General features: G+C 42.4%; 1 protein-coding gene across 1 annotated transcript; it reads right to left on the reverse strand.

Moving 5' to 3' along the window:
- Positions 1-2788: 2788 nt before the first annotated feature.
- LOC110509446 (claudin-3) lies at positions 2789-5635 on the reverse strand. Its single transcript, XM_021590336.3, has one exon. It carries the CDS (start codon positions 5386-5388, stop codon positions 4732-4734), a length of 657 nt encoding a protein of 218 aa, XP_021446011.2. The 5' UTR covers positions 5389-5635; the 3' UTR covers positions 2789-4731.
- Positions 5636-14722: the final 9087 nt, after the last annotated feature.

Raw genomic sequence — 14722 nt, forward strand, 5'->3', positions numbered from 1 at the left:
CTCAAGATGTTACAATTTGATGATTAGAGTGGAGGGCAAGAAGTTGAGAGACCTCACTAAGTGTGTATGTGTGTATGTGTGTATGTTTGTGTGTGTGTGTATGTTTGTGTGTGTATGTTTGTGTGTGTGTGTTTGTGTGTATGTTTGTGTGTGTGTGTGTGTGTGTGCGTGTGTGTGCATGCAAGCTGTCGTGACAGGTGGTGTACAGTGAGGGAGAACTGTGACACACTGGTCTGGACAGGAGTCCGATGCAGTATTTGTGCAGAAAGGGGCTGAGCTTTGATTGGCTCTCTCAAATACATATTTTCTTTCCTGGGGGGTTAAGACTTGACATTGTTTGGATTTGAAAATCCAAAAGCTGTACTGGTAGGGCAGCGCTCGGGGCTGTGTGTGGTTGTACATGTAGGTGTTTTAGTGAGAAAGACAGAGTAGAACCAATCAGTAAAAAATCACAATATGCTTGGGTGGGTGTTAGGACTGATAATGCTTACTTAGAATATTGATTATTTCTGACACACTGGGTGCTAGGGTGGGTCGAGGTGAGATAGAGTAAGCCCATCTTTTTTAGGAGATTAGAAATGTCATGTTCAATGATGAAGTGAGCTCTCTGCTCTGCCTTGTTTGAATTGACATCGTTATAACCAAGGCTTTATGGTGTCCTTATTGACCAGTCTAGGGCCTTTAGGAAATGTGACAGAGGAGGTTATAGTTTAATGAATTGTATGGCCCAAATAATGGACATTGATAAGAACACCCCAGCAGCTTTGAAGAATTCCCAGAAATGACATTCTCAGAAATGTATTGTACTCATAGGTTGCACTCGTACATCCATCACTCGGTCGTGTCATGCCATTCTTATGAACGTTCTCGAGCCGCTCTCTACCATCGACACAATAGTGGTGCCCAAAAGTCGTGATAAACCCAGTCATTTTGGACAGACACTTACGACTGTTTAGTCTAAATGACACTGTAGTGCCTGGAAATACAATGACATTGCTAAAGCATTTGTATTAAGTCTTTGCCAGCGTTAATGCAATTTTTTTTAAAATTCTATGTTGAAGGAAATTATTTAAAAAAATGTCAACGTATGTTTTCATGTAGTATAAGCACTCGGAAGCCGACCTTCGTTGCCATTAGCATTCTCATAGACTTTGACTGGGTGGGTTAGCTAGTTAGCATATTAGACTGTATCTAATAATGGTCGTTATCCATACAGGTTGTAGGACTATCCCTTTTCAATCAAAGATCAATGCTTGAAATGGCAATGTTGTTAGAAACAGAAGATCAATGACAAAAGACAGATACGGTGGCAACATCTTTATGGAAACATTAGGATATTTGCTATCTGTGGTGCTACAAAGCTAACTAGCTAACCCTCCCAGTCAATGTCTGAGAATGCCAATGCTAGCTAATGCTAGCTTCCAAGTGGGGTCATTTAGCTCTCATCCAGAGCTACTTACAGTGCATTCATCTTCAGATAGCTAGGTGGGATAACAACATATCAAAGTCATAGTAAGTACATTTCTCCTCAATAAAGAAGTTATCAGCCAAAGTGCTAGTTGGAAAAGAGTGGGAGCTGACTTCCCGTAGGGGCGGGACGGCCAGGAGACCGGAGCTGGCAGAACTGAGTGCTTGGGTTGGGATGTAGGATTTGAGCATAGCCTGAAGGTGGGGAGGGGCAATTCGTCTTACTGCTCCATTAGGTAAGCACTATGGTCTTGTAGTGGATGTGAGCTATGACTAGAAGCCAGTGGAGTGTGCGGAGGAGCGGGTTGACATGGGAGAACTTGGGAAGGTTGAACACCAGACGGGCTGCGGCGTTCTGAGTGAGTTACAGGGGTTCGATGGCACAAGCGGGGAGCCCAGCCAACAGTAGTCCAGACGGGAGATGTCAAGTGCCTGGATTAGGACCTTGCCGCTCCCTGTGTGAGGAAAAGTCGTACTTTACGGAGTATGAACCTGCACGAGGGAGTCAATGCTTTGATGTTTGTAGAGAATGACATGATCACGCCAAGTTTCTTTGCACTCTGGTAGTGGAAGAGTGGTATTGCATTCCTGCAATAGAAATCCAGACACTTGTAGAATCAATGCCAAGGCACATTGCAGCTTTTCTGATGACTTAATAGTGCCCAACGCCCTACGAAGACACTTTATGTTGGCCTTTCCTTTATTTTGGCAGTTAACCTGTATGCAAGGGATAGGGTGTCATTTCAGATGCAACCCAACTCATTTTTCCTCTCACCGTAACATTATCAGATCAGTGTTTTCAATTGTGTTAATATGTTAATTTGGGAACTGTTTATTCAGGTGTTGTGCCATCAGCAGTACCAGGGGAAGTTCTACTGACAAATAATCATAGAAACACAATACAGAGACTCTGAACAAGCAGTATCACTTCCCCATAGTGTTAGTAGAGCGAGAAACATGCAGAAGACACATTTCAGTTGTACAACTGTAATGTGTCTTCCACATTATATATATATATATTTTTTTTTATTCAACCTTTATTTAACTAGGCAAGTCAGTTAAGAACACATTTTTATTTACAATGAGGGCTTAGGAATAGTGGGTTAACTGCCTTGTTCAGGGGCAGAACGACAGATTTTTACCTTGTCAGCTCAGGGATTCGATCCATTACTAGCCCAACGCTCCTACCCACAAGGCTACCTGCCTGTGAAGGAATAAGACTATGTATAGACTAAGTATAGATAGTTACCTCTACCAGGAAGAGCTAGAGGTTGGAGGTATTTACCATGAAGGAAAAAAACTGCAAAAGGACAACAGGGAATACATTTTCACATTTATTGAAGCATAGTAAAGGACAGCTGAACATGCAGAGACAAGCAGACCATTGTAAAACACGACATCATTCAAGCATTGTTGTCTTAACATATACGTATATAAAGACAATTTACAAGATACACATTCCATCAAACAATAAGTATTGCAACTAGTCATTGTATTTTACATAAAAAACTAAAATGGCTGACTTCTTTCAAATAAACAACTGAAGCTGTCCATTGTGGTTATATGGGCGTTTCTAGGTAAACCTGACTGCTTGCCTACAGTTGAAAATGAAGACCTTAGACACACATGCCTTTTATTAGGTAGTCTCTCACCCTTTATGTACAAATCCACACACACACACACACACACACACACACACACACACACACACACACACACACACACACACACACACACACACACACACACACACACACACACACACACACACACACACACACACACACACACACACACAGTACTACTCCCTGCTCACCAAACAGTTCTTACAGTTGCTTTGTTAAACAGGAGACTGACTGACTCCATACGTCACCTCAGACAATGGTCCTGCTTTACCATCACTCTCCTAACTATAATTAGTCTATACATAGTCTCATTCTTTTACAAATGACACTACACATGACTTACTATTTACAAGACAAAAATCTGACAAAAAGCATTTTCAGCATTTAAAAGCTATTAATTATTTGTATTTCTTTTTTTACTAAACAAATATTATTTCACACAGAGAAATGCCTAAATAGAGTGGAACTGTGAAAAGGAAGGAATCTATGATATCATGACCTGAGGCAGAATCTCTCACAACCAAATACATGCAAAAGATGCACACACACACACACACACACACACACACACACACACACACACACACACACACACACACACACACACACACACACACACACACACACACACACACACACACACACACATACTGAAACTCATTGCCTAATCTACGTAAAAACAGTGCTGGTCCTTCCTGGTCTGTGTTAATGAGACACAGTGAAACTTTTAACTGAACGTTTCAGTGAAAGAAAATCCCACCTCGCCAACAGTAAACTACACACGCAATAGGGACCTCCATACTGCAGTAGAAATATGAGCCCGCATGCTGTGTAACTGAAGCAGTTCTCCCAAGTACTTGAAAACCAAGACCCTTCAACTGTACAGTTTGCTGAAACAAAAGGGCTTTGGTTTATCGTCTGAAGTTTGAAATGAGTGAATAACAACTAGAATTGAAACTATTTCATAAAACCAGTCATTACCAGTAGTCAACCTACCCCTTTGGGATTGTATGTACAGCATCTGGGTCTGACGGCCTCGACCAAACTTCACACAAGCCTATATAAAGCTGAACAATGACGCTGAACAGAGACACCCAAGCGGCGGAAAAGCTAAGCAGTAACATTAAAACACACATCCCTTCATATCGGAGTCTTTTCAGTAGGAGTTGTCTCCTAGTTTTTCCTGTCAGATAGCAAACTATCTATCTATCTATCTATCTATCTATCTATCTATCTATCTATCTATCTATCTATCTATCTATCTATCTATCTATCTATCTATCTATCTATCTATCTATCTATCTATCTGTCTGTCTGTCTGTCTGTCTGTCTGTCTGTCTGTCTGTCTGTCTGTCTGTCTGTCTGTCTGTCTGTCTGTCTGTCTGTCTGTCTGTCTGTCTGTCTGTCTGTCTGTCTGTCTGTCTGTCTGTCTGTCTGTCTGTCTGTCTGTCTGTCTGTCTGTCTGTCTGTCTGTCTGTCTGTCTGTCTGTCTGTCTGTCTGTCTGTCTGTCTGTCTGTCTGTCTGTCTGTCTATCTATCTATCTGTCTATCTGTCTGTCTGTCTACTCCTCTATCACTCTTCTTCTCGCCCTCTATCTTTTCTCCCCTCCGTTCAATCATGCAGGTGAAATAGACCCTCTCAGACGTAGTCTTTCTTGTCATATCCAGCTGCGCCCCCACTCACGCTGCGAGGGGCGGAGTAGGCCATGCGGGGGGGCTTGTACCTCTTCTCCTCCCTGGGGGGGCAGGAGCAGCACAGCATGGCTCCTCCAATAAGGAGCAGGGCCGCCGACCCCCAGCCGATATAGAGTGAGGCTCCCAGCTCCCTCCTCTGGGCCTCGACCAAAAGGGGGTTGTAGAAGTCTCGGATGATGGTGTTTGCCGACCAGGAGACAGGGATGAGGACGAGGATACCGGCCAGGATGAAGAAGATTCCGGAGATGATCATGACTTTAGCTTTGGAGGATTCGTCATCGATGCAGTTGGTGCACTTGGCTCCGACGATGGAGACCATCACCCCTAGAATCCCCAGGACAATGGCGATGACAGTCATGGCTCTGGCAGCCTGAAGGTCCTGAGGTAAGGCCAGCATGGAGTCATAGATCTTACACTGCATCTGTCCCGTGCTCTGGGTCACACAGTTCATCCATAACCCTTCCCAGATGGTCTGGGCTGTAATGATGTTGGCTCCGATGAAGGCTGTAACCTTCCACAAGGGCAAAGCACAGACCACGATGCCCAGGATGAATCCTATGACTCCCAGGGCGATGCCCACAATCTCCATGCCCATCGACATCCTGGCTTCCTGGGGGCGTCTCTCTTATACACCTGATCTACCTGGAGAAATGAGGATATGACTAAATTAAGGAATTCTAGAACCTCCTGAGATTCCAGAATTCAGCACAAAGAATGAACAGAGGATTCAGTCCAGCACTTTGTCCTAGGTTCTTTGTGTTCTGTTTTCTTCCTGTTGATGGCCCTGTGTATGACCACTCCCTTCTCTCTCTCTCTCTCTGTGTGTGTGGCGGGTGTGATGTAGCTAAGTGATGCTGCCACGGAAACTGAGATCTTTTATAGTCTAGTGGAGGCAGGTAAGGATGGAGGGAGGAGTCCCCTGGTGATGATGTCACAGGGTGGCAGAACAGGTTGCTGAATGCTCTTCACAAAAACAACACCTGCCCATAGAGGAGGAGAAGAAGGGAGAAGAGGAAGGAGAGATGAGAGGAGGGAGGGAGCCAGAGGGGAGAGTTTCACCTGTAATCTGACTCCCTCTTGACTATTTGTTCCAGTAACATAGGGACAGACAGCGCATTGACAATTACCCAGGCCTTACCTGCTCTCTACTTTCATGCCTTTCTGAAGAACAAATACCCTCTAGATGTTAGAAACAAGTGCGCTAAATCATGTCCTCTGACTGGATGTACTCTGTACCTTAGAGGTAATGGCTGGTACAGCTGGTGTTATCCTAATTTGGTTGATTTGACAACAAACATTAGGCCAGTCAATCTCCCCCCCGTACACACACACACACACACACACACACACACACACACACACACACACACACACACACACACACACACACACACACACACACACACACACACACACACACACCCTTCTCATCCCCTCCCTGTAGGTAAGCCAGAGAGGGTAACAGTAACAGTAGCTCATACGTTCTACAGAGTCTGTTGTCCTCACTGAGTGGTTGGGCATGTGGCTACCTATAAGCTTTACTGTGACTACCTATAAGCTTTACTGTGGTTACCTATAGTCTTTACTGTGACTACCTATAGGCTTTACTGTGACTACCTATAAGCTTTACTGTGACTACCTATAAGCTTTACTCTGGTTAACCATAGGCTTTATGACTTCACATAGAAACAAACACACACACCAAGGCAGATCAACGAGATCTCGTCGTTTCCCTTCAAAATGTGAGTTTGCGCTCAGTGCTGGGCCATCATTTAAAACAAACGTGTGAGCGCCAAGGAAGGCATATATCGCTGTTCTTAGGACCTTTCCTGAAATCAAAGTCTATTTCTAGTGATCAGGCTGGGCAGATACACTCAGGGCTCTTTTTTAACAAACCTAACACAACAGTGCATTTTAGCGCTGACAAAAGCGTTATAGGTTTGGGGGTGTGTCAAATAATTTTTGCTGTTTCTATGCTTGGTTTTTAATCACATTTAACAAAATTGGGAGAAACCAATTGAGATTTACATGCAGAAATGGCACATCTCTCCTTCCATGGGAACTGTGCTTCATGGCTCGATAGGCTGCGCTTCCGTTCTCAAAATCCATGCCATTATCAACTGTGTTACCATTAAGAGCTTATTTTTGTGGGTCTTAAAACTTCCCATTAGTGCTGCTTGAAATTGTCACTTTTGCTCATGTTTTTAAGGACACACTTCAAATATTGCCACAGGTCAAAAACCAAACCTGGCATATGGGGCTGGAAAATGCCCCAGTTTTAACCTGACAAAATTGCTAAATAACGTGTTTGACACTTACGCCTCCTTAGCGCCAGCCAAAAAAATAGAGCCCTCAGTCACACACACACACACACGCACACACACACACACACACACACACACACACACACACACACACACACACACACACACACACACACACACACACACACACACACACACACACACACACACACACACACACACACACACACACACACACAGCAATAAGCCTCACACCGTGATTCACCTAGGCCTACTGTGTAGCAACGTACACGATTACATTTTATGATAGTGATTTCTCACAGTAGTTTCTTGGCTCCTTGACTCTAATGATAATTATTCCTTTGTATAATTCTACCTTTGTTTGTTTCTATGTGAATTAGAATTTATTCATAAAAGACAAATATGGAAAAAGGTTGACGTTGCTGTCAGAATTGTTGAGCCACCTTACTATTTATTATGTTGGCCTACTTCCTGCTTCCACATGGTGACATGGCCTTCCACAGCCAGCAGGTTTCTGTGTCAGTTCCTATAACAGAATTCGGGAAAACATTCCCAGATCCCTGAAAACCTGAAAAACTGCCTGTGAGTAAACATGACCACAGAGAGAGAGAGAGAGAGAGAGAGCCCAGACACCCTTAGCATACAAACCATGTACTCATCTCAGTATCGGTTACGAACTCACAGTCTACAGCTTCCTCCATATACCGAGTGACACATTAGAAATACCATGAAAAATTTCACTCACACTTTGTAGAATAAAGTCAGTTGTTTTCTGTCATAACTGTCAATAACTAATGTTCAGTTAACTCAATTTGCTGTTTTGGCCTTAGCAGTCAGTGAAGCACTAAAGCAGATGAATAGCGGTGAATTAAAGCGGGTTCGTATTTGTATTGTGTTAAGGATGGTGAATGAAGGCCTGTCTCATGTTGGGATGGTGTTTTCATGTGTAAAGAAAAAGCCATATCTCAGACTGGCCAATAAAAGTAAACCCAAATGCTGATGCTTCAGATACTCAACTAGTCTAAAGGAGGCCAGTTTTATTGCTTCTTTAATCAGAACAACCGTTTTCAGCTGTGCTAACATAATTGCAAAAGGTTTTTCTAATGATCAATTAGCCTTTTAAAATGACAAACTTGGATTAGCTAACACAACGTGTCATTGGAACACAGGAGTGATGGTTGCTGATAATGGGCCTCTGTACGCCTATGTAGATATTCCATAAAAAATCAGCTGTTTCCAGCTACAATAGTCATTTACAACATTAACAATGTCTACACTGTATTTCTGAACAATTTGATGTTATTTTAACAGACATAAAATTTGCTTTTCTTTCAAAAACGAGGACATTTCTAAGTGACCCCAAACTTTTGAACGGTAGTGTACATGTACATACTACCTCAATTAGCCCGACATATGTCTCCGGTCTGATTGAGCCTGCATTCCATAGACAATATATGATGTATGTTTAGAGCCTGGAGGAGCAGAACAGAGGCCTCAGTTTTCCTAATTGTCCTGGCATCTGGGAAACTAAGACAAGGTGGGGTTAATAATAACACCAGAGGCCGGTGACCAGGAGATGAACCCAGAGTGGCTTATGATGGCCCTTAGTCTGCATGGGAAGGGTGAAGCCAGCCACGGTTGAAGAATTTTTAGGTTTGTTATTTAAAGACCCGGTATTCTCTGTGAATAGTTCTCTATTCTCTGTGAATAGCATTCACACTGATAAAGGGGCTAGGACGACTGTAAATTGCATTATGGCTGAGCATGGACATGAAAAACATTGTCAATGAGCAAGATTAAATTCATTACAGAGAATGAATAATTAAAATTAAGAATTAATGAGAATTAATTCTCATTAAAAAGATGATAATTAATAATTTAAATCGAATTCTTAAAAAAAAAATGTTTTAAATACTTATAGGTACCATCATTTTTCCTTGTGGCCATTTACCTTTTTATGAAATTGAGCACATTGATAGATATGTCAACTTTGAATAAGACTAACTTTACAGCCTATGGACTTTGTTTGATGTCAGTCTTCATTGGCGACTACCTGGGGTGTTTTCATTACAGAAACCATTTACAGTTTAAGGACAAAATGGAAGAAAACAGAGCAAACATTACAAAACGGTGAAGGGACTACTTGAATTTGTCCAATAGAAACTCTTGTTTGCGGTTGTAAACGGTTTCTGTTGTAAAACGTTCTGCAACAGACTAAACATTTTGCAACAGAATCGGCGTAATGATTACACCCCTGTGCTCGAAGACATCTGCAAGATGGTGCTGGGCTGCTAGCCGTAGTAAAATGACCTAGTGGCCTCATTGGTGGAATGTGTCATGACGTTGGCCTGTGGGTAAGGTTTATGACCCCCCATAAATACCTTTCTCCCCTCTCTCTCTTGACCCTACTGAAGGACTCTTGAATAGCCTTTGTTAAACATAGAGCGTCTGGGAACATCAAACAAGTGGGGCAAAGGAACCATATTTCAGTAATAGAACCAGTTCAAAATATGCGTTGGTACTTAATGAATATGATGTCAGTTCAGTTGTCATCTGAGACATTATGACTGATGACAGGACGACCTGAAATGTATCTGGGAAGTCTACACATTCTAGTTATCAGATTCACATGGATTTGTTGTGCAATTTAAATGTTTGAATACGAAACTATTTGTGAAAATATTAAAAGTAATTTTAGCTACCAAATGAGAGAATTGGGTTTTCATAAGGTTAGAGCTCTGCTCAATCAGTGGCCCGCCCCTGTGAAGAGACATTGGTTATAAACTATGAAACACACCCTTCTCTCCCTCCACTATATAAGCCCTTGACGATAATGTAATCTTCTGTTCCGCGGTTGATAGGACGACAGTCCATACGTTAAAAAGGACTAACATGTCAACTACAGAACAAAGCCAACCTCAGCGTGAGCTTTGGTTACGAATGGCATGAACTTTGAACTCTTATTCACTAAATCAAATCAAATCAAATGTATTTATATAGCACTTCGTACATCCGCTGATATCTCAAAGTGCTGTACAGAAACCCAGCCTAAAAGCCCAAACAGCAAGCAATGCAGGTGTAGAAGCACGGTGGCTAGGAAAAACTCCCTAGAAAGGCCTAAACCTAGGAAGAAACCTAGAGAGGAACCAGGCTATGTGGGGTGGCCAGTCCTCTTCTGGCTGTGCCTGGTGGAGATTGTAACAGAACATGGCCAAGATGTTCAAATGTTCATAAATGATGAGGATGGTCAAATAATAATAATCACAGGCAGAACAGTTGAAACTGGAGCAGCAGCACGGCCAGGTGGATTAGGGACAGCAAGGAGTCATCATGTCAGGTAGTCCTGAGGCATGGTCCTAGGGCTCAGGTCCTCCGAGAGAGAGAAAGAAAGAGAGAAAGAGAGAATAAAGAGAGCATACTTAAATTCACACAGGACACCGGATTGGACATGAGAAGTACTCCAGATATAACAAACTGACCCTAGCCCCCCGACACATAAACTACTGCAGCATAAATACTGGAGGCTGAGACAGGAGGGATCAGGAGACACTGTGGCTCCATCCGAGGACACCCCCGGACAGGGCCCAACAGGAAGGATATAACCCCACCCACTTTGCCAAAGCACAGCCCCCACACCACTAGAGGGATATCTTCAACCACCAACTTACCATCCTGAGACAAGGCCGAGTATATCCCACAAAGTTCTCTGCCACGGCACAACCCAAACCAGACAGGAAGATCACATCAGTGACTCAACCCACTCAAGTGGGGGTGGTATGAAAGAGCCCTAGTAAGCCAGTGACTCAGCCCCTGTTATAGGGTTAGAGGCAGAGAATCCCAGTGGAAAGAGGGGAACCGGCCAGGCAGAGACAGCAAGGGCGGTTCGTTGCTCCAGAGCCTTTCCGTTCACCTTCACACTCCTGGGCCAGACTACACTCAATCATATGACCCACTGAAGAGATGAGTCTTCAGTAAAGACTTAAAGGTTGAGACCGAGTTTGCGTCTCTCACATGGGTAGGCAGACCATTCCATAAAAATTGAGCTCTATAGGAGAAAGCCCTGCCTCCAGCTGTTTGCTTAGAAATTCTAGGGACAATTAGGAGGCCTGCGTCTTGTGACCGTAGCGTACGTGTAGGTATGTACGGCAGGACCAAATCAGAGAGATAGGTAGGAGTAAGCCCATGTAATGCTTTGTAGGTTAGCAGTAAAACCTTGAAATCAGCCCTTGCCTTGACAGGAAGCCAGTGTAGGGAGGCTAGCACTGGAGTCATATGATCAATTTTTTTGGTTCTAGTCAGGATTCTAGCAGCCGTATTTAGCACTAACTGAAGTTTATTTAGTGCTTTATCCGGGTAGCCGGAAAGTAGAGACTACAGATGTGATACCTCCTAGCCGTTGAGTTAGCAACAGCAGCTGTAGACGTGGGCTAGGAAAGGACGGACAACGTACCCAGTCTAACACATAACGAAGATACTACAACGTATTCAATTTACCACCAGAGACATTCTTCCGAGGACAGGAAGATCTCTGTTGGCCAACACGGCCAGCATCTACGACCAACCTACCAAAGCTTAGCTCAGAGTAAATATTTATTGCATTTTACTTTTCCAAATGGGCGGTAATTTAGAATGCATAACATACTGTATTTACGATAGCATAGATTTTCCCCTTTGTTCCTCAAGTCTTCCCGCTCTTTCACTCAAACCCAACCCCCTTTCCTTTGTGTAACCAGCCGTCATGTCGGCTCCGTCCACCAGGGACGTTTTCTGTATGACATAATTTGCATTCTGTGTATATGTAATTCTATGTGATTAGTTAGGTATTTAGTAAATAAATAATAACACCCAATTTTGTATTGCTGATTCAACTTGTTAGCCAGGGTTCGTGAAGATAACAAAGAATTTACAACTTTCACATGAGACTGAAATAAGGTGATGATTAATATTGACTGCTATTGATGTAAAATATTACTAGGTCTTTAAGAGTTTATTCGGAAGATAACAGCTCTATAAACACTCTTTCGTGGTGCCCCGACTTTCTAGTTAATTACATTTACATGATTAGCTCAATCAGGTAATATTAATTACAGAGAAAGGATTTTATAGAATAACATGTCATAACACTTAATCCGGCATAGCCAAAGACACGACAAATGTTATTAATATTCTTCATAATTAATCTATATTAATTAAATAAACATGCTGAAAATCCAGTGTTTCTATGTTAATTAAACAGTTTTGTTATATTTATGTCTTCTGTGCTCTATATAAAGTGTAATATTGCAATGCAAACTAATTAAAATGTAACTCTATATCTGGCATGGTACAAGTGTCTTCTTTTTTGGAAGCCCATAACCATGTGTGTGAGGTGTATACTTTAGTTTCAAAGTATATTTGTTTAAGGCTTCCTAGAAACACTCTTTGTGACCCTTATTTAGCCCACTGCAGTAAAAGGTTAAATAATAAATGAATGTCAAATCAATTAGAGTAAGTTGTAATTTTTGTTCTCTCACAGTTTACCATAAGGTGTAAAAAATGACCAAACTACAATTCTAACTAGTGCTTAAGTAGTTTTTTGATCTAATATTTTTTACTCTTACTTGAGTAGTTTATTACGAGGGCTACTTTTACTTTAGTCAATTACAAACTACAATGGGGCAAAAAAGTATTTAGTCAGCCACCAATTGTGCAAGTTCTCCCACTTAAAAAGATGAGAGAGGCCTGTAATTTTCATCATAGGTACACTTCAACTATGACAGACAAAATGAGAAAAAACATTCATAAAATCACATTGTAGGATTTTTAATGAATTTATTTGCAAATTATGGTGGAAAATAAGTATCATGGCGATATAATTACATTTTACATTTATTTATTGTTGTTGTTGTTAAAAAACAAACATTATATTGGATTTTGTCCAACTACTGTGAAAAGTGTGGATGTGTCGTAAAAAAGAGGAACAGAATCAGAACCAGGAATGAACGTGATCAATAGTGTTCGAGAACAGAACCATTATTTTAAATGCAAGGGAACCGGTTAATAATTTTTTTTTACGTTTCAGAACAGTTTTTCAGTCCCACAAAAAAACTAAACAAAGCACCTAGGCAAAGCCCTCACTCTGTTACTCAGAAACATCTTCCAGTGTCCAGTGGTGCATATTCATGGGTGCCAAGGGCAGCCTGGCCATGCCCCCCCCAAAAAACGACCAAGAAAACAAAGAAAAAACATACAAAAAATAATGTAGCTTTTGTCCCTCCTTGTTTCACAAATGTCCTTCAATTTGCAAGAGGTTGAATGCATCTCACCGGAGAAAGTATCAGAGCGAAAGAAACAATGCTCCTCTGTCTCAGTTTGTGTAGCTTATCTATCTGGTGGTGTCTGGTCAAAAAGAGTATGACATTGTTACCGCCCGTAGCATTGTAAGCAAGGGAAGCAAGTGAGCATTTGGCCTCCCTTGATAAATTGCTCTATGAAATAATAGCCAACCAGCGTTGAGCTTAACTGGGTGAGCTCAGCTGTGATTGGTCCTGGCGCACCATAAAAAAGTATCAAGGGAAGCTAGTTTGGATTTGGTGCACACCAATCACACAGATAGAACAATTAGCTTTGCCAATCACATCACATCAGAAGCCAAACATCATCGACAGAAAAAAACTTGAATTGTTGCATCTCATTGTGTCGTTGTCCTCCGGTGGCTAGCTAGCTAGCTAAAATCATCCTTTTCCTAAATTGACCATGGATGGCGACAGGGACTCTCTTTTAATGGCAACAATCAGAACATCAACAAAACAATGACTAAACCTTCTGCGCAGACTGCAACAACTATATGTCAACATCAGGATACTGTCCAACTACTACACCAGACTGAGACAACTGACTATCAACACCAGGATACTGTCCAACTACTACATCAGACCGAGACAACTGACTATCAACACCAGGATACTCTTAAACTACTACACCGGCCATACAGAATGTGCTGACCTTCTCCTGGCCTGGTACGGGGGGCTGTCAGTGGCTAATAAGGGAATCCTCAGGCGGACTGTGAACCTCGGATCCAAGCTCTGCAGGCTGTAGTGCAGGGCGCTTCAGGGCCTCTATGATAAACAGGCAAGGGACAAGGCCAAGTTCATCATAGAGGACCTCACACGCAATCTTGCCCAATGTTTTGAGCTGCTGCCCCCTGGAAGGACATTAAGGGTCCCATTGTTCAGCATGAACAGGAGCAGGGCCAGTTTCAGTCCATCAGCCATCGTGCTGCTGAGCAGTGGAACGTAGGACAGATGCAGGGCCAATGCACGGTCGGAACAGTAGGCAGCAGAGACTTTGTATATGTTAAAATGTTAAATGTGTAACTTGTGTAATACCTTTCCAACCTTAGGTGTGCTGAGCCCCTACCTATCCAGGTTATGGAAAACAACTTATTTTTTCAATGACTACCTGATTGGTGAAGTGAAGTAGTTTAGTGGTGTTAATATTCACCTCTCCAGGCCTCTCCACTAAACCATGTGCCTCCACACCTCTCAGGTCAGACCATAAGGAACTATTTAACTATTCAAATAGGGAAGCAGCCGTAGTCAATCAACCAGTCAGTCAGTCAGTCAGCCAGTCAGCCATTCAGTCAGTATCTTTGCCAGCCTGTCTCTATCC

Source organism: Oncorhynchus mykiss, chromosome 29 (genome assembly GCF_057628025.1).
Source record: "Oncorhynchus mykiss isolate SJ-2025 chromosome 29, ASM5762802v1, whole genome shotgun sequence".
Classification (NCBI taxonomy): Eukaryota; Metazoa; Chordata; class Actinopteri; order Salmoniformes; family Salmonidae; genus Oncorhynchus; species Oncorhynchus mykiss.

What these genes read in the sequence shown, in the direction of transcription:
- LOC110509446 (XM_021590336.3), bottom strand. Translation starts at nt 5,388, where the DNA reads ATGTCGATGGGCATGGAGATTGTGGGCATCGCCCTGGGAGTCATAGGA.